Source organism: Hippopotamus amphibius, chromosome 1 (assembly GCF_030028045.1).
Source record: "Hippopotamus amphibius kiboko isolate mHipAmp2 chromosome 1, mHipAmp2.hap2, whole genome shotgun sequence".
Lineage (NCBI taxonomy): Eukaryota > Metazoa > Chordata > Mammalia > Artiodactyla > Hippopotamidae > Hippopotamus > Hippopotamus amphibius.
In genome coordinates this window covers 96,806,543-96,829,644 of record NC_080186.1, presented here as the reverse complement: position 1 = coordinate 96,829,644, position 23,102 = coordinate 96,806,543, and the positions used below count along the sequence as shown (strand labels likewise).

The following is a 23,102-nucleotide window of genomic DNA, read 5'->3' as shown; positions in this document are numbered from 1 at the left end:
CGTCTATGATTAGAGGTATGACTGTGCCTGATTTTTCAATAAATTAACCAGAACCAGAAAAGGCCATGCAGGTGTTTCAGTGTCTGATTGCATCTTCTTATACACAGAGGCTCAAGAAGAAACATTGGACTTATTCAAATGCTTACACCTAACATAATACTTTTACCTCTTTGGTTGGCATAGTTGCTGACAGAATTCAATCTTCTTAGAATAGAAATTTTCTGAAATTTTCTGAAAAAATTTCCTGGCCCTGCCATATGGGAAACATAGACTCTTGGGTTAGTCTAAGAGACAGAGCAACATCAGAGAACCATCCTAACCCCAGTCAGGACCCCAAACCTCAGGAGTCTGCAGCTACTTCTGGAATCACTTCCTCCCTGTATAGGGCACCTTTCTTTCTTCTTTTAAAAAATGGTACAGATTCTGGAGAGCATATTTTTAACCTCTGCCTTGGGGAACAGGACCTTCATTATGGTCTATCAGTTTTTTAATGAATAAATATTCATGCTTCAGAATCTCTTTTCTTCCGTTCTAGTATTCAAAAAACATTTCTCACATATCAGCACAAAATTGGTCACTGGAAATATGAAGATGAATGAGACAAGCTCTCTAATCCTCACGGAGGTGGTCTAAGGTAGGGCTTGAGATTGTGGACTTCTCAGTTTGAATCCTCATTCTATCATTTCCTGGCTGTGTGCTCTTGCAGGAGTGACGTTACCAGCCTGCACTCAGCTTCTCCACGTGTGAACTAGTATAGTACTATTACCCACCCACAGCACTATAAAGTGCTTACACAGTCCTGGCTTAGCACAGTGTATTTACTGCTCACTATGTTAGCTATTAGTATTATGGAGTTCACATTTTCATAGGGAGACATCATATCATATACACTAAATATAGTTCAATAAAGCCCTCTAATGGAGCTCTGAACAAAATGCCATAGAAGCTTGATGAGAAAGAGAATCATGAATTTATTTATTTATTTTTTTATATTTTTTTATTGGCTGTGTTGGGTCTTCGTTGCTGCACACAGGGTTTCTCTAGTTGCAGCGAGTGGGGGCCACTCTTCATTGTGGTGCACAGGCTCCTCATTGTGGTGGTTGCTCTTGTTGTGGAGCACAGGTTCTAGGCACGTGGGCTTCAGTAGTTGCAGCACATGGGCTCAATAGTTGTGGCATACGGGCTTAGTTGCTCTGTGGCATGTGGTATCTTCCTGGGGCAGGGATTGAACCCATGCCCTGTGCATTGGCAGGCAGATTCTTAACCACTGTGCAACCTAGGAAGTCCCATGAATTCATTTATAACCAGTTTTATTTTGAGCGTTTTTTGAAGTGATCATCATGGCTGACAGCAAGTCTCAGGGTCTCACAAGAGGTAACCTCTAAGCTGGGCCTTGAAGATTGAAGTTGCTAAGGGGGAAGAGGTGGACAGGATGTCCAGGGAGCTAGAGCGTGAGCAAAGGCTTGGCGGTGTGTAAGTGGGTGGCATGTGCAGGGACCAGCAAGTGGTGTGGAAGGAACACAGAATAGGCTGCCAGAAGGACAGGTCAGGACCAATCATCACAGCAGCACTAGACAGCAATATGATCAAATCTATGTTTTACAAAAATAACTTGGCTACTTCCTAGAGGATGAAATACATAAAAGAGAGACTGAAAGCAGGGAGCCTGTTATGAAATGATCATGGCGGTGAGAATGGAGAGGTGAGGACAAAGTACAGAGGGACCTGGAGAGAGAATAGAAAGCACTTAGTGACTGACTGGTTATGAGGGGTAAAAGAACGATTCAGGGATGACTTCACATTCCCACATGAAATAAGAAAAAACAGGAAGAGAAGCAAGTTTGGAGAGAGAGAGAGAATGAGTTCAGTGCTATAAATATGAAGTTTGGCGTATCTGCAGGAAGGATACCCAAGTGGGGAGTTGAGAATATAATTCTGGAGTGCAAGATAGACCCATTCACGATGGTAGGGAGAAGGGAAAGCAGAGAAACAGGGAGGAAATGACACACAAAAAATATATCCTTGAATATGTGCACAGCCCAGCAGTTTCTATGGAACAGAACCAGAACTGAACAGATACTTCTCCAAAATAACCCCTCTACACTAGCAGAACTGGTTCGTTCACTATACCTTCATATACCTTGTGCGTTTACTCTGCCCCTTTTCTTTCCTCCATTCAATGTATACTGATTGAGCATCTATTATTATGCCAGGTACTGCCCTAGACTTTGGCGACACAGAAGTGAAAAAGTCAAAACCCTGCCATCAGAGTTTGTTTTAGTGCAGGAGACAATCAATAAGCAAGTAACCAAACAGAGATAAAATGTCAAGTAAATAAATGCAATAAGGAAAAAATAAAGCAGGTAAGAGGTTAGAAAGTTACCGAGATGGGACAGGAAGGGGAACTCTTTGAAACTGAGTGGCTGTCATCAGGGGAGTCATTTCTGATGAAGTGACATTTTAAATGGAGACCTAAAGTAATGGAGAAAGCCATATGAAAATCTGGAGGAACAGTGTTTCAGGCAGAAGGGAGAGCAAGTACCTACCCTGAAGTAGGAACCAGGTTGGTATGACTGAGAAACAACAAGGCAGCCAGGTTGGCTAGAATAGACCAAATAGTCACAGGGTATCTTGCGACACTTCTAGCACTATTGTCTTGTATTGTTAACTAAATACTGATGTTAAGATTTTTCCTGGACGTATATCCCATCTTCCCAACTCCATGTGAGCCTATTGAGGGCAAGGTATATGTTCCAACTTCATACTCCCATGGTACCTAGAACAATGCTTTGCACAGAGCAGGTGTTTTTTCTCCATTCATTTATGTATAATTGAAATTAGTGGTAATCTCTAGGCCTGCCTTGTCCCACTCTCAAACATTTCTGGGCTAGTTCCAAAGGCTGCTAAACATCCGGTAAACCACTGATAAGCTATTTCTAGTACTGCTGTGACAGTAAGAAACTCAGGCTACATCCAGAGCAACACAGAAATCCCAAATACCAAGATTTACCTTTGCTGTTTGCAAACCTGATGGCTTTACTTAGGCTGTAACATTGAAGATGGAAATATAAGGAAATGCTCCAAATACTCAGAGAAGCTGTCGGCTTTGCCACAGTTCTATGCTTAAACATTATAATAATATTATTATTATCTCACAGGGGTGTCATGAGGATTAATGAGACATTTTCAAATCACTTTGAGCTACTCCACTGGGGGTACTAAATAAATGGTATGTGTTCCTCCTGAAGTGCCATTTTTGACATTGATTTGTTGTGATGGGTTCTGCTGTCCAACAGGGTTGGAATTTGCCCACCAACTCATTTCATATAAACAGTAGACTAGCCATCAGAAGGCAGTGGTTTTCAGTTAAAATAAATATGAATTGAAGTGAACTAGTCAGCAATCAGAAGAAAATAGGCTGCTGTTAGAAATCTAGTATTTATTAAGCACTCACAGTGATCAACATAAGAGTTTCGCAGTGTGATACAGTAGAGTGAATACTGGATTTGGAAATGATCCAAGATTTTAGGCCCAACTCTGCCACTAACCAGCTGTGTGAGCTTGAACAAACTGCTAAACTTCTCTGGGCCTCAAATATAAAGTAAGGGGCATCCTAAGAAACTTTTAAGCAGTCTTCCAAACACGGCAAATACAGGAAAGGAATAGAAATAGTCATTTCTAAAGGAGAGACCACAGCAGGGAGAAGCTGTGACCATTCATCACAGGACCATCCTCTGCTCTGCTCTTCCTTGCCATTGATTAATATTAATTTCAGTACTAATTCCTGCAAATGGAGAAGTTAATCACTTTCTAAGTCAGACATAGAAATGCATGAAACATTTGGTCTTTAAAAATAGGGTCTTTGCCTTTCTACTAGCCATCCTTGCAGCAAGCCATCTGTCTTATTCTTAGATTTAAATATATGAATGATTGATTATACTGCTACCCTAATTACCAGCTCAAGTACACTGTTCTCATTTTGTGAGAGAGTATTTAATGTGGTTGTCCACTTTTACCATCTTACAACGTATGTTACTGCCTGCCATGCCTTGCACTGATCTGGAGGTAATGTGGAAGATAAAAGGACCATAAAGAACATGGGTGCTTGTTGTACCCAGAAGAGGCAAAGGTGGAAACACTGTGGTGTAACTGAGTAATGTACTGTACTGGGGGCTCAGTTTCTCCCCACCATTCATTCCAGGAACCCCAGTGATGCTGGGCTTAGAAAAAAGAAATGTTGATGCTCCAGAGCAGATAGAAATATAAAACATCACTTGTTGGGGAATTCAAGTCAACAAATGTATACTGAGTTTCTACTATTTATCAGGCACTTTGGTAGCTGTTAGGAATATAAATCGGATAAGATCTGTCTCTGCCCTAGAGAACCTCACAGTTGAGAGTGATATGGAAAGCAATGACCACAAATCACTCTTACTTCAAGTCAAATTGTCAGATAAGGTATGAAGAGTGAGGGAACTGTCTACACAACAGTTCCTCTTTTGTAAATGATTTGAATAATATCATGGAAAACACATTTTTTAAGCCTAGGGTTGACTCCAAATTGAAGTTGCTACAATGTCTGGAAACAGAAATTGTGTTCAGTGTGCCCACAACAATTTGGAGAAACAGTTTAGGTTGAAAGGGGATAACTGTAAGTTATTATCTCCAGGCTAAAATCAAGCAATAGAGATACTAGTTATGGAATGACTGTTTTCCCAGTTTAACAACTAGAGCGTGGCAAATTCCTTACCGCAAGGCCAGCTGTGGAACATCAGGCAGAGGGTCTAGGTACAGGTCTGGCTCTCGTCCCTCCCACCACGGACTTAAATGAGATGTGAATTTCCTTTTTCATTTTCTTCTTATTTTCGTACCGATAGGAAATCTCACTGTACTGAAAAGATCAGGCTGCCCTCGCCAAACCTAACCAGAAACTTGGTCCTTGATGCTTCCTAATGGCTGAAATCTCAGTTACGAAAGGTAGTGTGAACTATATACTGTAGCGGTGAGGTCCCTGTATGTCTTAATGACCATCTTCTTCAGACTCCAGGTGCGAAACTCATTGGTCCCCATTACTCCGCTGAGTTTCTCAACCAAACAGGAGCTAAATTATCTAGAGCCCTCCTGGCCTGGAGGTCTTTCACCCTCAAGTGGGCTCAGGATGCTGGCACCCAGCTTGCCTCTTGCCCCTTGCCCAGGGCGCCCACCTGGCTTGCCCCTCCCTCCCTCGACAACGCGGGGGCCCAGAGCAAGTCCCCATCCTCCCTCCTACCCTGCCCCTGCCTTAGGCCACCTTGGCTCCGCGGAGCCCGCCTCGCCGGCTGCGGTGCGGCCCAGGGCCAGTCGGGAAGCCCCGCAACTGGGACGCGGCCTCGGGGCGGGGAGGCCGGAGATGGGGCCGCCTGGGCTGAACAAGGGCTCCGTGGGGACCCTGAAGTGCAAAATGTGGGCGCTCGGGTGACCCACAGGAACAAGGAGGGCTGCGGCGGGGCGGGGAAGCGGGGCGGGGGGGAGTGGGACGGCGAGGGGGGCTGGGCCGGGCCGCGGGCGGAGAGCGGGGCGCGCGCCCGCGCGGCGGGCCGGAATCCGGAGGGGACGCGGAGGGGCGGACGCGCGCCCCGCGGGGGCGGGAGGAGGAGGGCTAAGGAGGCGTCTCTTTGGAGAAGCCCGGCAGACCGCGCCAGACCCTGACCGAGCCTCGCGGCTGCGGCGGCGGCGGCGAAGGCGGCAGCCACCAACGGCAGCAGCAGCAACAGGCGGCGGGCTCGGCGGGAAGAGGAGGCGGAGAAGGGGCGGGGAGCGCGAGGAGGAGCGAGCCGGCCCCGCGCCGCCTGCCGCCTCTTCCCCGCCGCATGGACGAGCATCTCAGCCTCCTGCGCTCGCCGCCGCCGCCCTCCGCCCGCCACCGCGCCCACCCTCCGCAGCACCCCGCAAGCGGCGGTGGCGGCGGCGGCGGCGGCGCCCACACGCTGGTGAACCCCGGCTACGCGGAGCCCGCCGCGGGCGCCGAGCTGCCGCCCGACATGACGGTGGTGCCCGGGGACCACCTGCTGGAGCCGGAGGCGGCCGACGGCGGCGGGGACCCGCCTCAGGGCGGCTGCGGTGGCGGCGCTGGCTGCGACCGCTACGAGCCGCTGCCGCCCGCGCTGCCGGCCGCTGGCGAGCAGGACTGCTGCGGGGAGCGCGTGGTCATCAACATCTCGGGGCTGCGCTTCGAGACGCAGCTCAAGACCCTCTGCCAGTTCCCGGAGACTCTGCTGGGCGACCCCAAGCGGCGCATGAGGTACTTTGACCCGCTCCGCAACGAGTACTTCTTCGACCGCAACCGGCCCAGCTTCGACGCCATCCTCTACTACTATCAGTCTGGGGGCCGAATCCGCCGGCCGGTCAATGTGCCCATCGACATCTTCTCCGAGGAGATCCGCTTCTACCAGCTGGGCGAGGAGGCCATGGAGAAGTTCCGCGAGGACGAGGGCTTCCTGCGCGAGGAGGAGCGGCCCCTGCCCCGCCGCGATTTCCAGCGCCAGGTGTGGTTGCTCTTCGAGTACCCGGAGAGCTCCGGGCCGGCCCGGGGCATCGCCATCGTGTCTGTACTCGTCATCCTCATCTCCATCGTCATCTTCTGCCTGGAGACGCTGCCGGAGTTCCGCGACGAGAAGTACTACACAGCCTCACCATCGCAGGAGCTCTTCGGGGTGGCCAGCAACAGCACGTCGGGGGCCCCCGCGGGAGCCTCCAGCTTCTCGGATCCCTTCTTCGTGGTGGAGACCCTGTGCATCATCTGGTTCTCCTTTGAGTTGCTGGTGCGGTTCTTCGCTTGCCCCAGCAAAGCCACCTTCTCGCGAAATATCATGAACCTGATAGACATCGTGGCCATCATCCCTTATTTCATCACTCTGGGCACCGAGCTGGCTGAGCGACAGGGCAATGGACAGCAAGCCATGTCCCTGGCCATCCTGAGGGTCATCCGCCTGGTGAGGGTCTTCCGCATCTTCAAGCTCTCTCGCCACTCCAAGGGGCTGCAGATCCTGGGGCAGACGCTGAAGGCTTCCATGCGGGAGTTGGGGCTGCTCATCTTTTTCCTCTTTATTGGGGTCATCCTTTTCTCCAGCGCGGTCTACTTTGCCGAGGCAGACGACCCTACTTCAGGTTTCAGCAGTATTCCTGATGCCTTCTGGTGGGCTGTGGTAACCATGACAACAGTAGGTTACGGTGACATGCACCCAGTGACCATAGGAGGCAAGATTGTGGGGTCACTCTGTGCCATCGCTGGTGTCTTGACCATTGCTTTGCCAGTCCCTGTGATTGTTTCCAACTTCAATTACTTCTACCACCGGGAGACAGAAGGGGAAGAGCAAGCCCAGTATATGCACGTGGGAAGTTGCCAGCACCTCTCCCCTTCAGCCGAGGAGCTCCGGAAAGCGAGGAGTAACTCGACTTTAAGTAAGTCGGAGTATATGGTGATCGAAGAGGGGGGTATGAACCATAGTGCTTTTCCCCAGACCCCCTTCAAAACAGGCAATTCCACGGCCACCTGCACCACGAACAATAATCCCAACTCCTGTGTCAACATCAAAAAGATATTTACCGATGTTTAGTAAATGAAACAAGTGACAAGCTGTGCTCAGTATTGTGTGGAACGTGCCCCCTTGGTCTGTGTGTGCCCTTGTTTTATACATTTCCAGACCATTCATCAAGGAAAGGACGTGAAGAAGGGGAAAGCACACTTCATTCTCCTTCTCCCTAATGCTTCATACTGAAACAGATGTCTGTTTTGCAAGTGGGCTGCATTCTCTCAGCTCTCCTTTTTTTTTTTTTTTTCTCTCCCTGTCAATATTTCGGACAACAAACTTACTTTAAACTTGATTTTTAGCATACTCTCTGTTAAAAAAAAAAAAAACCTGTACATCCTGGGAGGAAATGAAACTAAAGAACAGGTAGAGAACTGTTTAATCTCAGAGTCGAAAGGCAGTTGTTTCTTTACTAAGTAAAGCAGGCACATACTTAAGGGATGCTTCGGTTTGATGGACTCTTCAACATTACTGACTATTTAGTTCAATCACCAACATTGTGGTTATGTGGATAAAAAGTCTATTTAGAACAATGACTGGTAAACCCCACCATAAATTTATTTTGTTTTCAACTGGAATTTCTATTGGGAGCCCCCCTCCCGGAACTTTAAGGATCTTTACAACTTTGAACTAAGGGAAATGCCAAGCTGTCCTGATCTGACTAATTAGTTTAACTTTTTGAGGCTTGTTAAGCATTTCAAAAGTATTAGACTAACAGATTCCTATGAAATTCTCTATGCGTTCCAGCTAACATCTATCAAAGTCTAGAAACAGATGTTTTCAGTGCTGCTGAGAGAAACAAAATTTCCTGATGCATCTGAGAGATAAGCTTCTGCAGTATCACAAGAAGATTAAAGTGGCAGACACTCCTTCCAGCGGAAGTTACTAATTCGGACCTGACTGATGCAGTTCCCATAGCAACCCACGTTTCCAGGGAAACCCGAAAAAGGTTGTCATGGCATCTCTTGCTCTCTAGCCCCACCCCCAGCCCTTGCCGTTTCCACAGTAACCTTTCCAGATGGTTCCTACTTACACAATTTTACAAGGAAAACCATTGTTTGCATAAACTGCACAAAGTTAAGTTTGAGAATCCGAGGTGATGAAATGAATCACAAAATGCATATTTTTACTACAAAAAATCACTGACGTCATCCTATATTGACCGAATAGAGAAGGCAAACCTCATCATTGGAATGTTAAATATAAACCACGATAAGCCATGATTTGAATGAAATGCCAGTATTTAGGCAGTCATTTTAAAAGATGCTTCTCTGCTGTTTTCTTTCCCCAAGAAGTTTCAAGGCAACAAATGAAGTTAAAAAGCAAATGTTAAAGTGTTCTGCACATAGGCAAATGAAAGAGTCAATCATACCTGAAACCTTACTACAAGGCACCTTCAGACTTCCTCTTTAAAAAACAGTATCCAGCTCCCACAACAACAGTGTCACCATCACAACCCTTGAAAAACTAAATATACTTGAAAAATATAAAGGATGCATGCTTTTAATGAGGGAATTGCAGACAATCAACAAAAAGGAGGGACAGGAAGTAACCAAACCTTGGGGGAATACCTGCACGTTTCAGCCATGTGCCAGGGGTGGCCAGAAGACAGAGAGCATCAGGTGAGTATGGTGTGGGCTGCTGAGAGCACTCTCTTTTTGTACAGGGAACCAAGGGGATGCCATTCGTATGTGCTAACTTGCAAAATCCATAGTTTTATATTCCTTACATGCTAGGTGCCTTTTAAAGATCATTTATAACACCTTTTCCATTTGATGTCCAAGTTGCCAACTGTTCTTTGGTTTCCATTGCTTATTGCAAAAGAGTAGGGGGAAAAGTCATTTCTCTTCAGAATAACCTTCACTCAAACTGAACTGAAAATGATTCCATTCCTTTTACTAACCTCCTTGGCTTCTGAACAACCTGTTTCCCCTGAAACAAGGATAAAAGGCAGATCTACTGTTAGATTATTGGTCTGATTTCATTTGCCTAATTATTTAGTAGTATGCAGTAATACAGCTCTTCAAAACAAAGATGGTTAAAATTGCAGTAAGGCTAACATTTTATTTTAACATAATCATTTTATTGTATATACATTATATAAAGTATCAATTATACATTATCCACATTTGCTTTTTGGTTTGATAGGTATAACTATTTTATCCTAGACTAAGTGAGAGTAACCCTACTTTTAGAGCTCATAAAACATTTTCAGGTAGTCAGAAGTCTACTTACTTTATTATTTGTGAATTTGAGAGTGAAAAAATAATGATTACGACTGTAAGAGAGGGAAGAGGAGGGAAAAGAAAAAAAAAAGAGGCAGGAAATCTGTGTACCTGGTCATAGAGTCATTGTTCTTATACACGGGCTTCTACATAGAACTCCTTTATCTAGTTCCCTTTGCTACTTGTTTGAGCCTTTAACATTGATCCACCTTTTGAACAAACTTTTGGTATTCTTAATAACCAGAAATTCTTTTTATGATCCATTTTAGTGGTGCTATGTTAGACACACTATAGTAATTCCATAAGAATAATTTTTGTATCTGTTCTTAAAAGATGTTAGCATAAAGGTGAACGAAGTGCAGTGACATTTTTATTCACGGTTATTCAGAAGGTGTAGAAACCCTGATTAGTTCTATAAGTACATTATGGTTGTGCCATAATTTTTGAAATTGTATGGTTTTTTAAATAACAGTAATAATACCAAGGAGACTTTTTTAACCCAGAAAAACATGACTTTTGAGTCATAACTTTGAGGCAGTGTTATTGCTTCTGGTCGCCATATTGTAAGCTCATTGAAGGTTATAGGTTCCGTCCAGGTCTTGACAAAGTTTTGGATTCTAGTGCCCAGTACCAAATGTAGCACCCTATTCATATTCAATACATTTGATGAGTGAATGGCTATTATCTCACATTGAAGTCATTTTCAGGCTTTTAATGAAACGATTTAAAGCATAAGTTCTCCAGACCTATTGCCAGGGTTTGAATCCTGACTCTACTGTATGCCCTTGAGCAAATTACTTAATCTCTCTGTGCCTCAGTTTCCTTATTTGTAAAATGAGGATAGTGAATAGTACCTCATAGGGTTGTTGTACTATTCATGTTATTCATTGTTATTAACATTTATTAATATTAAATGTTAATACAGGTGTATTACATCTGAGATTTTGCCAAGAGATTACATTGTTTGCTAAGAGATTACATTATTATTGTGATCATTACTCATGGGCATTATATAATTAATATCAAGCCTTGTGAATGGCATGAAATACATAAATTATCAGTGTCTTCCTAATTACTTTCTATAATAACAGTAATAATTATGATTTGTTAAGAGTCAGTCATGTCCAGGACGCTTCTCAGCTCTGCAAGGTAAGTGGTATTAACCCCATCTTAGGAGGGTAAATAATAGGTGGTTAAGGCTAAGTAGATTCCCTAAGACTTCACAGCTAGCAAGAGATCCAGCATGATTTAAAGCTAGGTCATTGTGGTCCCAGAACCCATGTTCCTTTTATTAGGTGACTTGAAAGAGATTGAGAAAATAAATTTCTTCTACTTTAAGTCTGACTTCAGCCCATGTTACTAATTAATGAATTCATGTAAAGAACATATCTCCGGAAACCTAATTCATTCAGCATACTGAAAATTAACCCTTTTTTAACCGTCAGATATTTTTAACCATAGGGACCAAATATGGTATTTAAATCAGATGAAGAAACTGACTCTTCTAGTGATAAAATATTATTTTCTTACACGATTGATGTATCTGGATTTAATATTATAGTACTCAGTATAATCAGTCTTGGTAGTGATATATGCTAGGACAATGGATTTTTTCAGTTTTAAGATTAATTTCCTATTTTCATGTGTTTTAATCTACAATAGATGATAGTATTGATATTATGCAGACTGCTATTTTTCCATCTTCTCATACTTTTCTCAGGTTACTGAAGAACCATGCCAGAAAGTAGTATAAACATTTAGACTCCCCCTTATTAAGAAGGGGGAAATTACTTAGAACAAAAGCATGGAATGCAGAAGGAGATTGCCATTTCATTGAAGTTTGTGACATTATTGCCTTCCCTAATCACTCCATGAATCTTTAAGAGCATCTGTGCTTTAAAAAAAACATTCGACTATAATTGTGACCCACATAATAGTGGTAGCCCCTTCCCTAAGGTCCTAAAGCATTTAGAAAATGAAAATTGGTAGTGAATTGGACTTAGAGCAGAACGCTGATGAGTCTAAGTTTACACATGTTAGCTTTGTCCAACCACAGACTTCACTGAGCTCAATTGCTTGTCTTGAATGCTGAAAGGTATACATATGTCTGTGTGTACAAGAGATTCATGGGAGGAGGTGTGACTGGATCAGTGCACAATCCATCCAAACACTGGGAAAATGTATATACCTTACATCTGGTGAATCTGGAGATAAAAACAATAACATTGTTATTAATTTCTTATATGGTGTTCCAAGTTGCTATTATAGCAAATTTAAATACCTACCAACTAAGGTGACATAATCACAAATGGCTACACATAAGAGGAGTGTTACATCAGTTATTTCTCAACTTTGAAATAAAATTTCGGGATTGAAATTTTAAATGCACAGTATGAAGAAATTTAAAGTTATGGTTCGTATACATAAAACTTATTGTTTACCTCTTTGGTATATAACATACTCAGGTAATTGCTTTGCTAATCATATATAAATCCAGTATATATGATATATACCAATAGTGTATTCCTTTGAGAACCATAACTATAATTTACTGACTTCTCTATACATTTAAAATTTCAACATTTTCTACAGCAGTTCCAAGTTCCTCCTACCTCTCAGCTGTGAATAGAAGTGATAGCCCCTCCCACTAAGAAATGCACAGAAGCACATGTGCCCGCAAGTCTGAAGACTAATGGAAACACTGTGAGAAAGAGGTGAGGAGCCTAAGAATAGGGAAGAGGATATTTAGGGATTGCATTTTAGGGTGAGGTTTTTTTCTTTCTGTTTTGTATTCGGCCTTTTAAACTAAGGAGGATAAAACTATTGCTTTTATACTACTAATTTCCTACATTTTGTTTAGTAATTTTATATATAAGTGAAATCACATTTTTTTTTACAACCTGTTGAAAGTGGTTGATAATCTTTGAGAGAAGGCAAATCAAAGAAGACAGGAAGAAGGGAAAGCCACACAGAACCTAAACCTTACCACTGTTACTCAGCCTCCAACCTCCTGCCAGAAAATGGCCATTGCCACAGAGTATACACGATAATAGTATTCTTTAAATTATTCAGACAGGTTAGAAAGTTTTCAAATATTTGTCTTTGTTTTCAATGATGCTATGAACTAATTTTGTCTTTGACATTGTAAAGAAAAAACATTTTACACAAAAACATTTTCATGGTTTTCCTCTCTTTTTTTCTTTTGTATTCAATATATTTTTTTTCTTACATTTCAGATTTTGCACCATTAAACCATCAAGTGCATTAAAGAAGAGATCTGGAAAAGAGGCTCCATCATTTTCTTGGGAGCCATTTTATTATTGTTGCAACCTAAATAGTGCAGAATAGGACCTCTTGCCTGAAAAGTAAATCCTGGGATTCTGATTGTTAGTAAGATAGCATTTAAATGAACATAAAATATCCCATCTGAAGAATGTTAGGAATAAATCTGTGCATGCAGGGCTCTGACTTTGCAGATCCAGGGATCATAGCCCCCAGCGTGGCGGTAGAAAAGGGAGAGCAGCTTTTTCTCTTTGGATGAGCCCCCAACCTCACCCTCACCCCTCCCCTGAGAGCACAGAGGCTCTGGGGAGTCTCTCTGGAGGTCCCCAGCAACTCTTCAGAATGAAAGTCAGCATTGCACCTATGTGTTATAAGTCAGTCGGCACTGCTGTTTCACTTGTTTTCCATTAACTGTATTTTAAACTCCTTTTCTTTAAGAATCCAGAGGTTCTTATTTTTTTACATTTAAACATGTTCCTTAAATTGAAACATTTAATTTAATTTGGAAGAGAAGCCAGTGGGGTTAATTCATTATATACACACACACACACTTCACCTCTTCACGAGTTGTTCCCTGTCCTAAGATGTATTTACTTTTTGTCTATAGATCTAAACGTTCTAATCCTTTTTCTGAAAATTGGTGAATTTCCAAAAATATTTGCTTTCATTCATATATGGAGCATAAACACTTACCAATCATTTTTATTTTTTAAAGCCTTGCTTAAAAGGCAGATGTATTGCCTAGTATTCTCAATGTATCTATTAATGTAGCAAAAGATTCAAAAAGTAGTAAATATATTCAGCCTATCACTGAGTTTTGTCATTTCGCCTCCTAAATGTCTAAAAAGAATCTACTTTTCTAGATCGCTGCCACCACCACTTTAGTCCACACTCCTATCATCTCTATCCTGAATAAGTGTGAAGGTCTCTTAAGTGGCCTTCCCACATTTCCTGTGGCCAGTCTGATCCTTTCTCCACCTGGTAGCCAGAATGATCTTCTTGAGACTCAGTCTGATTATATCACCTGCCTCTGCTTAAGATTCTTTCAATGGCTTTTCCTTGCTCTTCGGGTCTCTTAGGATAGAGACCCAAAGGCTTAACATAGCCTTCATGGCCCCACACAATCTGGCTCAGCCCTCATATCTAGCCTTACCCTATATCTGTGCTCCTCCCCTCATTCTGTTCCAGCGCTGATCTTCTTCCAGTTACAGAATAAGCTCCCTTTTTACCTTAAGAATAGGAGATCTTTGCAAATGTTCCCACTGCTAACCCCTTCCTCCCCTCTTCACCCATTCACTTCTATTTTTACTTCAATACTTCCTCCAAGATATCTTTCATGACTCTGGTTTTATCAGTTCCTCTATTATGGTATATTTCATCAAATTTAAGGTGCTTTTGATTATTAGAACCACCATTATTTTATATGCCTTTAAAAACTGCCAATTATACAGGAAAGTACCAGTGATTTTAAGGTACATCCTAATTTCATAGATGCTCAAATCTTAAAAACTGTACTTAAAATGAGTTGAATATAGTATATCTTGACATAGCTGTTATTTTATATCAATTTGTGTTGTACAATTAATGTCTGTTTCCTCTATGAGAGTGGGACTGTATCTCTCTTTGTTCACCATTGAATCCCTTCCCATTCTCTCCTGAATCTGTTCAGGCTTTCACCCCTACACTTCACCAGAAGTGTACTTTTCAGGGTCGGTGGTGACCTCCTAGAGCTATACCCAGTGGCCATTCCTCAGTACTCATTTCATTTGACCTATCAGAAGCATTTAGCACTGTAGGATACATTCCCAGTTCTGGGAAGACGTTTTTCATTTAAATTCCAGGATACCATGCTCTGGGTTTTCTTCTCACCTCTCTGGCCTCTCCTTCTCAATCTCTTTTGCTAGTTCTTCCTCACCTCTCCTGGGTCTTCATGTTGGAGGACCCCATGTGCCACGGCTTAGTCCTCAGACCTCTTTTCTTTCTACGTTTAGTCTTATTCTCATAGCTTTAGACAATCTATACGTAAATTTATATCTCCCACTGAGACCTCTCTCCCGAACTCCAGATTGAATTCCCGTCTGCTTGACATCTGCACTTGCATAGCTAATGGATCTCTCAAACTTAATATGTCCCAAACTGAGCTCCCTTCTCCTCCCCCACCCCCCACCCCCACCATGCCTCTTCCCTTCTTCCCCATCTCAGTTACTGGCAACTTCAATTGTCCAATTGCTCAAGCTTAAATCCTTCGAATTGCCTTTCTCTCTTTCTCTTACACCCTATATCCAATCTGTTAGCAAATCCTGTTGGCTCCACTTTTGAAATGTTTTCAGAGTCTTACCACTTCTGCTACCATCCAAGCCATTGTTATCTCTCATCTAGATATTTACAGATGATTTTTTACCCTCCTGACTAATCCCCTACCTTCTATCCTTTCCCCTGCCTGAGTCCGTTCTCAACATAGCAGCCAGGGTGATTCTTTTAAAACACTTGTCAGGTCATGTTACTTCTTTGTGGCAAAGCCCCCTTTTGGTTCCCCATTTCACACGGAGTACAAACTAAAGAGCTTACAGTGGCCTGCAAGGCCCTGCCTAATCCAGCCCCCCTTACACTTCTGACCTCATTTCTGATTCCTCTCCAGGTTCATCCTTAACTGCTGCTGCACTGGCCTCCTTGCTCTTCCTCATGTACAGCAGGCATGCTCTAGTCAGGTCTCTGTACTTCTTGCTCCCCTGCCTGGAAGGCTCTAGCATCTGCTATCTGCATGGCTCGTTCCTTTACCTCCTCAGGTGTCACTGACTCAGTGAAGCCTTTCATGGCTGCTCTATTTAAAACTGCAGCCCCCACAGCACCCCCTGTATCCTTTCTCTGATTGATTTTCTCCTTCAAAATAGTAGATATTTTACTCTTTGTTTATTGTTGTCTTCCCTTCCCTTCCATGAGAACAAGGATTTTTGTCTGTTCGTTGGTACTGTATCCTCCAAGACCTAGAATATGACATGGAATAAAGTTGGTGCTTAATGAGTATTTATTTGAGGGAGGGATGAGAAGAAGAAAATAGCATTCAAGCTGAGCATTTTTAAACGACAAACAAAATGTTCATGTTGTGTATCTTTGCTTCATTTTATCACTGTGAGGCTTGTACTCCTCACCATGCTCTTTTGGATAAAATTCCTTATAATTGGTTCACTGGAGAAGGCTTCCATTTGGCAAACATACTCCAGCAGGGGCCTGTTAAATATAACATTATATGCAGTATCCCTGCTAATCACAAGAGTATCTGGAAGCCAGAATGCCCCCAAAGAGACTGTGTTTCCTACCTAATAGCTTATAATAGAATGCTGTTTGTAAATGATACTCAGTATGTACTTGTTGACTGATTAACCCAAGTAATAGAGACAGTAAAAATCAGAACAAGCAAGTAATAGAGCCAAGGAACTTACCTATCTAGCAGACTTTCTAAGAAACTTTCCTGTAAGTTCAGTCTTGGTTTCAGTTAATAGTGAATCCTTAAACACCTATGGGGTCTTCAGGACTATGGAAGCTGATTGAGTGAATTATTAGAGATCTCATCAATGAATCATGTTAAAGAATTATATTACTGTACATAAGGCCTTACTGGATAAAAGTATTTATTTTACAAAATAACCTAATTTTTCACGTAGTTGTCAAGTTACATGGTAGGATCACAAAAATCGGCTATTTTTTCATATATGAAAGATGGTGAGGGCGTTGAATCCATGAGAAAGAAGAGTGGATTCTTAGAGTGACTGTTATAATGGCAAAACTTAAGCTGCTTCTAAATAAAATAAAGACAGAAGGTGAGAGGCAGTCCAGTAGCATATGTTGGTATTGGGAGATTCCTAGCAGCCTTGAAAAACCAAAGTGTAATATGGAATTACCGAAACGAATTAAAACATTGATGTAAATGAGCACTGCAGATATTGCATGATTTTAGGCGATATTGTAACAAATGCACTTTCTTCTGCAGTAGGAAATGGGGATTCTCCTGATACTAATAGAGAGGAACTTTCCCAACACCCCTTCTGAATTTTCTCCTTTCTCTGGATTTCTCAGGCAGACCAGACCAGAGATTCACCTGGGTGTTGCCTCTGTGCATTCGATGGCACAGTTTCCTTACCAGATATGTCACCAAATTAATCAGTTAATGCATGTTTATATGCTTGAGATTACATACGTAGACCAGTAGAATTTAGAAACTGTTTTACCTTCTATCACTTTGTACAGTTAAGGCCACATAGGACTGAGATCATTTCTCACTTCTGAGGACACGTTGTTAGGACTTTTTAAGGAAATGGCACAGACTAGAGAATTGAAGTTAATACTTTTTTTTTAACCTGTTTGTTTTTTTTTTCTGGTTTTGGGTGAGGAATTGTAACTTTGTTTATTTTATCATTTAACCCAATATGGGTTTTTTTGGATGTTTTGTTATAACCTGGTATAGCCAAGGTATTAGATATTTAAGAGGCAGCTTCACATACCATTACATTTTATATTGACCTCAGGTAAGACTACAGGACAAAACAAAATACCTGGTGTATCTGAGGAAGAGCAATGTGTATTTGAGGAATTCTCTAATCTATTACTTGTATAAGAAACTGTAATTAAAATCAGTTAAACAAGAGTGACTATATGTGAGGTTTCAAAATGTAGCGACTAAAATCCATAGACAGGAATAATTTCTCCAAGTAAGAACTGTGGTTGAATTGCTTTATACATAGATTCTGTGAACTTTTTACCTGAAAACATTTGACCTCATTTTGAAAGGTCCATTTACATTACTGTGTCGCTATGTGAATTGGGGAGATTGAGTTTTAGTAGACCTAAATACTGCTTTAAGTAGTATTGTTTACACCTCACAGCTCATTTTCTCATGACTCTCAGGTTTTTGACAAAGCTCACATCTTGGCACATTACCAAGTTTAATTACTGAGTGAGTTTAAACTTTTTTCTGCTTGCCAAGAGTCCATAATTACCAAGAGGCCAATCAGAGAATTATACATAATTTAGCAAGAACTCTTTCTAGTCCTTAGGGCTGATTCATGACCATTTAGTTGGTAGAATTTGGAGAAGTTGCTGACGTGCAGCCAACTCCAAGTTATTTAGTAGATGTCAAAGTATAAACACGTGAAAACAAAGTTCCCAGAAAACTGCATGTTACAGACTGATTGCAACTTTTTCCTCATCGAACACAAGTTAGTGAGGCCAGCAGGTAAATTAGGTATCTGTACCTCTTTCATTTAGGCCTGGGTAGAGTCATTAATTACTGTTTCATAGACTTGATAGCTATTGAAATTTGACTATTCTTATCCTTTTTTTTTTTTTTGCTTTATATGTTAGGACATTTATTTGTTCAAATATTAATATCTTCAATTATGTCACCACTATTATACTTTCTTTCTCTCTTTTGTAATTTTGATACTTAAGTCAATGTCCATTTTTCTAAGCCTTTAAACCCATTTCTTAGTCACTATCTGAACAATAACATTACCATCTAAATATCACTTTTATTTTTTGTTTATTTGTTGTTTTGTTTCTGTTGAAATGCAACTCCCTCTATACCTACAGTCTATTAGGATGCCAAGCTGTACCAGACTCAATAATCCCAAGAGCCTTGAGGCAGGTATTGACACATGAAGTTAAAGAAAGCTCCAGCCCCGTATATAGAAAGGGTGTATCAAGAAAAGAATAGCTTAATATAACCAAAGCTGCAGTAGCATTGAGCAGAAGCTAGGCACTGAGGAAATAAAAAGGTTATCATATCATTCATGTTACTTGCAATTTCTTATAATTAGTTGTCATTAATAGCTATTAGACCATTGTAATGAACATTATGAAAGTTTGAAAATTGCATAGTGTACTATGATGCAAAAATGTACTCTTGCTTTTTGAGAAAAGACCAGTGTTAAGAAGAAGTTACTTCTTTCATGAAGGATAAGCAAGTATAATCCCGGCCAAAAAGGAAGACTTTTCACTAGATACTTTCCCAGCATAGTGAACATACAACATGTAGTTTAGTGAGTGAATGATTCTTCCATGAAAAGCACACTCAAATTTCAGATTGCCATCATTAGGCATTTACCACTGGTTTTGAGACACCTGCTAAGGCCAGGAGTATATATGGGAAACAGTCTTCTCTATGTGTTATGATGGATCGTATTCACATATTGAAACCTGAAGCTGGTGTAGGATTTTCTGTTTTCATCTGTATAAGTACTTTCACAGTTAGTAAATCTCTAGAGTGCATAAACCTAATTCTTGTATATCCATTTATTCATTCAACACATGTTTACTGAGTACCTCCTATGTGTAGACACTGTACAAAGTAATACGGATTTATTCATTCACTGAGCGTATAAAGTGTCTATTTTGTGCCAGACACCATTCTATGTTCTGAACGTTGCAGTGAACAAAACAGTTGTGCTGCCTTGTGCTGTTTTTAAGAAATACTTTATTGTCCTCGTTTCCAAATATGTATACATATAGTAGTTGTGGAGAGGAAAGCAACAAACTTGAATTTTTATTTCTTGGTTCTCCACAGACCCAGGTTACGTGGTTATTGTTGTCTTAATTTTTTATTTCTTGAAGTGGTATATAACTATACAAAGTTCATATTTTAAAAGACCAATAGATTTGAAAGTTACTTGTAGTGACAGGATAAACTGTCATTACAGATTACCTGAAGTTCTCAGTACTACATATGTAGTACTTAGAACATAGTTGTTAAAATACTCATTTTGAGATTGTTGCTCTCTCTCTCCTTTTTTTTCCCTCTCCATAACACTTATCTGAGCATGGGATTTATATTCACTTCAAAGGAGTTCTCAACCTAGATTACCACAGTGGGATGTACAGCCAGGAAAGTGTTTCTTGAAAACCCTTGAAAATTCGTTGAGAAAATTGATACATGTATTTTTCTAAAAATCAGTAGGCACTCAGTACTTTTCACACGGTTCTAAAGATTAAGATACATGTTCCTATTCAGAAGACAATCACGTTGGTTTAGACTACACTTGGAGGTCATTATTAATAAGGGGAAAAAAGTTCAAAATTCCAGCATATTCTGAAACTTTTTCTGACTTATAAATTAAAAGCACTCAACATGTGGTTAATACATTTAAAAAATTAAATTGCTTAAACTTCTCAAGATAACAGTAAAAAAAGAAAATTTTGAAAAGTATAATAAATAGAATATTTTATATTGACCTAAAATCTACAATTTTTTTAAAACTAAACATACAGTAAATTATTTTGTTTACTTTGTCCAACAGATACCTGAAGAGCCCCACATAAAGAGCTATAGAGCTGCACTGACCAGCAGGATGCTCTTTTTAAATTGCCTAGATCAAGAATACGGTATTGGTTATATTGCTGATGGGCGGTGATCTGTCTGCCAGCACATATTTTTCTTTCAGTTGACATTAAATAATATCTCTAACAAATACTTCATATACTAGAAACAGCTCTGAAACTGGAGGATTCTTTTCAAATTGTGTGCACTATAAAAGATATTGACCAAGAGATAGAAGAACATTAAAAATATTAAAGTATCATTTCAACCTTTTGACATTTTGTTGATATTTAATCATCCGAAAACTAATCAGTACTGCTAATAAAGAAAACCTAAATGTTTGTTTCCAACAAGCCAACTTATTATACTATTTTCTTCTTTTGGTTAATTATCAAACTGTATTTAATCATGATGTATATTAATGTTATCTTCTATGTTCTGGGTTATGTGCAACTTTATTTGTGAAAGTGTGTTTTGTACCAAAGGCTCTCATACATAAATTAGCCCATTTATACATAAATAAGTGAAATCCACACTGTGCCCAGATGAATGGTATTAAAGACAGACTTGCCTAAAAGAAATGTGCCTTGCTTGATTAAACATTCTTTTATTTTTTGATTCAAAATGATAGATTTGCAAATTAGTCTTGTAGGTAGGTTTTAGCTGAGCTTAACTTTAAAAAATGTATTAGTATTTATTATATATTTAAGTTGTCTATCTTAACTAAAATTTTAACATTTACTTACACTTTTCAGCAGTTCATATACAATATACTCATTGAATTTAGTCTTCATGTGATGTTTGGTATGGAGAGATAAAGCACATTCATAAAGATATATACAATATTTCATCTAATGTTTTTAGAATTTCCTTAAAAATTATATCTGTGAAAGTTTTCTTGATTCATTTTCTATTTTTATATTCTTTTAGAAATGGAACTTTTTTCAGTTAAAAAGAAAAGCAAAGTTTTATTTGGAAAAGAGATTTAGGAGGTCATGAAAATGGTTTCTCCTTTGGGGACATTTCACTTCTGTGCCATTATTAATGTATTTACTGTGACATTTCAGCAGAATGGTAGCTATTTGCATATTATTTAATAAGCCTTATGGAAAGTCAAACTGTGAACATTTAATATAAAGAAGACTTTTCTTTTCCATATTTCATTTTCAAAATATACCTGAACAAATGCATAAAACTCCAATCTCCTGTTATTTAAATGCGTAACAATGCTAAGATATAATAACAGCACTTTTAGAAGTTCAATTACTATCAAAATATTGTGATAGGAAAGCCAAAATTATAATACTTTTTGATGTCCCATAGAAGGAAATGCAGGTGATGAATTTCACTGTTAACATACAAGAGTCAGTAACTGAAACAATCTTACACCTACTAGCAGCAAAACAGACAGATAGGAGATACAATCCAGGTAACTTTCTTTGAGGCAACATCTACAATGGATTTTGCACAATCTGCTGGTAATTTCTCTGGTCAAAACTCTGAGACCAGATCACTCTAGGAAAAAATGAAGTTAAAAAAAAAGACAACTGTCTCAGATTTGAGGTATGTGAACCTCCAATATGGATAATTTGTGATTAAAGTGAAAATATAGCCACCACAGTGTTTTTGTTCTGTGTTAGCCTGTTAGTAGAGACACTGGCCCAGAGAATAGTCCATTTCCGGCTACCTTAATACTCATAACTGATGATCACAGCCTGGTCACATCAGCTATTGGGATGATTGAAACAAACCAATCAGCTGTCCTAATAGGAGGTCTTAGACATGCAGATGTTTTAGTAAGGATCAGTAGGTGTTACCAAAATAGACACAGGAGCTACCTTTATAAAATACCAATGACACAACCTTAAGCATTATACTATGTTTAATATCATATCTTCATTTTTATTATAGGCTACAGTATCAAATAAAGACAAAATCTGAGCTTTTGCGATAAAAGAACAGAATAGTACCAGATGAAGAAACTGTCATATCAAATATGGTTCACAAATGGGTAGTAAAAATAGTATTACTCTAGATATCAGGGGATCAGAATTCTGACACGCTTTCTGCCTATGGGACCCTAGACAAGTCGCTTACCATTGCTAGGCTTCAGTTTCCTAATTGCAAAATGGATGTTCTGGGTTAATCTCCAAAGCCCTTTCCAGCTACCCAATTCTCATTATATGCATTTGAAAAAGCTTTGAAGCATACCTAAGTACTCAGATTTTCTTACGTATTTCTGAAGGAATGAATAAATTGAAATAAGATTTGTGTTGAAAGTGTCATAAAGTATCATTCTTCAAATTGCTTGTGAGAGGGAATATGGGATTTTTTCTCCTCTAAGAATTGTCACTGATCCATAAATGGGATCACAAGAAGTGGAAAAATCACTCTGTGGAATGGAAGCAGATTAATGAAATACCTGGAAAGGAGGGCAAGTTATTTTTTTTATTTAATTTGATGTTAAGGTGATTTGAAATCATATATGAAATGTTAAAACTATAGCAGAGCTTTACCATACTCAACCTTATAATCCTGGGAGTAGGAGAAGGGGAAAAAGGTTGGAGGGATAGGAGTGCTTGCCTTATGATCTCTTGATTATTTCCACAAAAGCAGCAGTTTGGTAGAGCAGGTGTCTCTGTGCTCTCACACTGGCTCTACCAATAACTCTCATGTGCCCTAGGCAAGTCCCTTTAACCTGACTAAGCCCCAATTTCT

The 23,102-nt window shown here is 40.3% G+C and overlaps 1 protein-coding gene across 1 annotated transcript; it reads left to right on the top strand.

The window, feature by feature from the left end:
* The first annotated feature begins 5,741 nt into the window (after nucleotides 1-5,741).
* KCNA3 (potassium voltage-gated channel subfamily A member 3) lies at nucleotides 5,742-8,878 on the top strand. The gene has a single exon (XM_057745430.1). The coding sequence runs from the start codon at nucleotides 5,850-5,852 to the stop codon at nucleotides 7,593-7,595; it is 1,746 nt and encodes a 581-aa protein (XP_057601413.1). The 5' UTR covers nucleotides 5,742-5,849; the 3' UTR covers nucleotides 7,596-8,878.
* The last annotated feature ends 14,224 nt before the right edge of the window (nucleotides 8,879-23,102 follow it).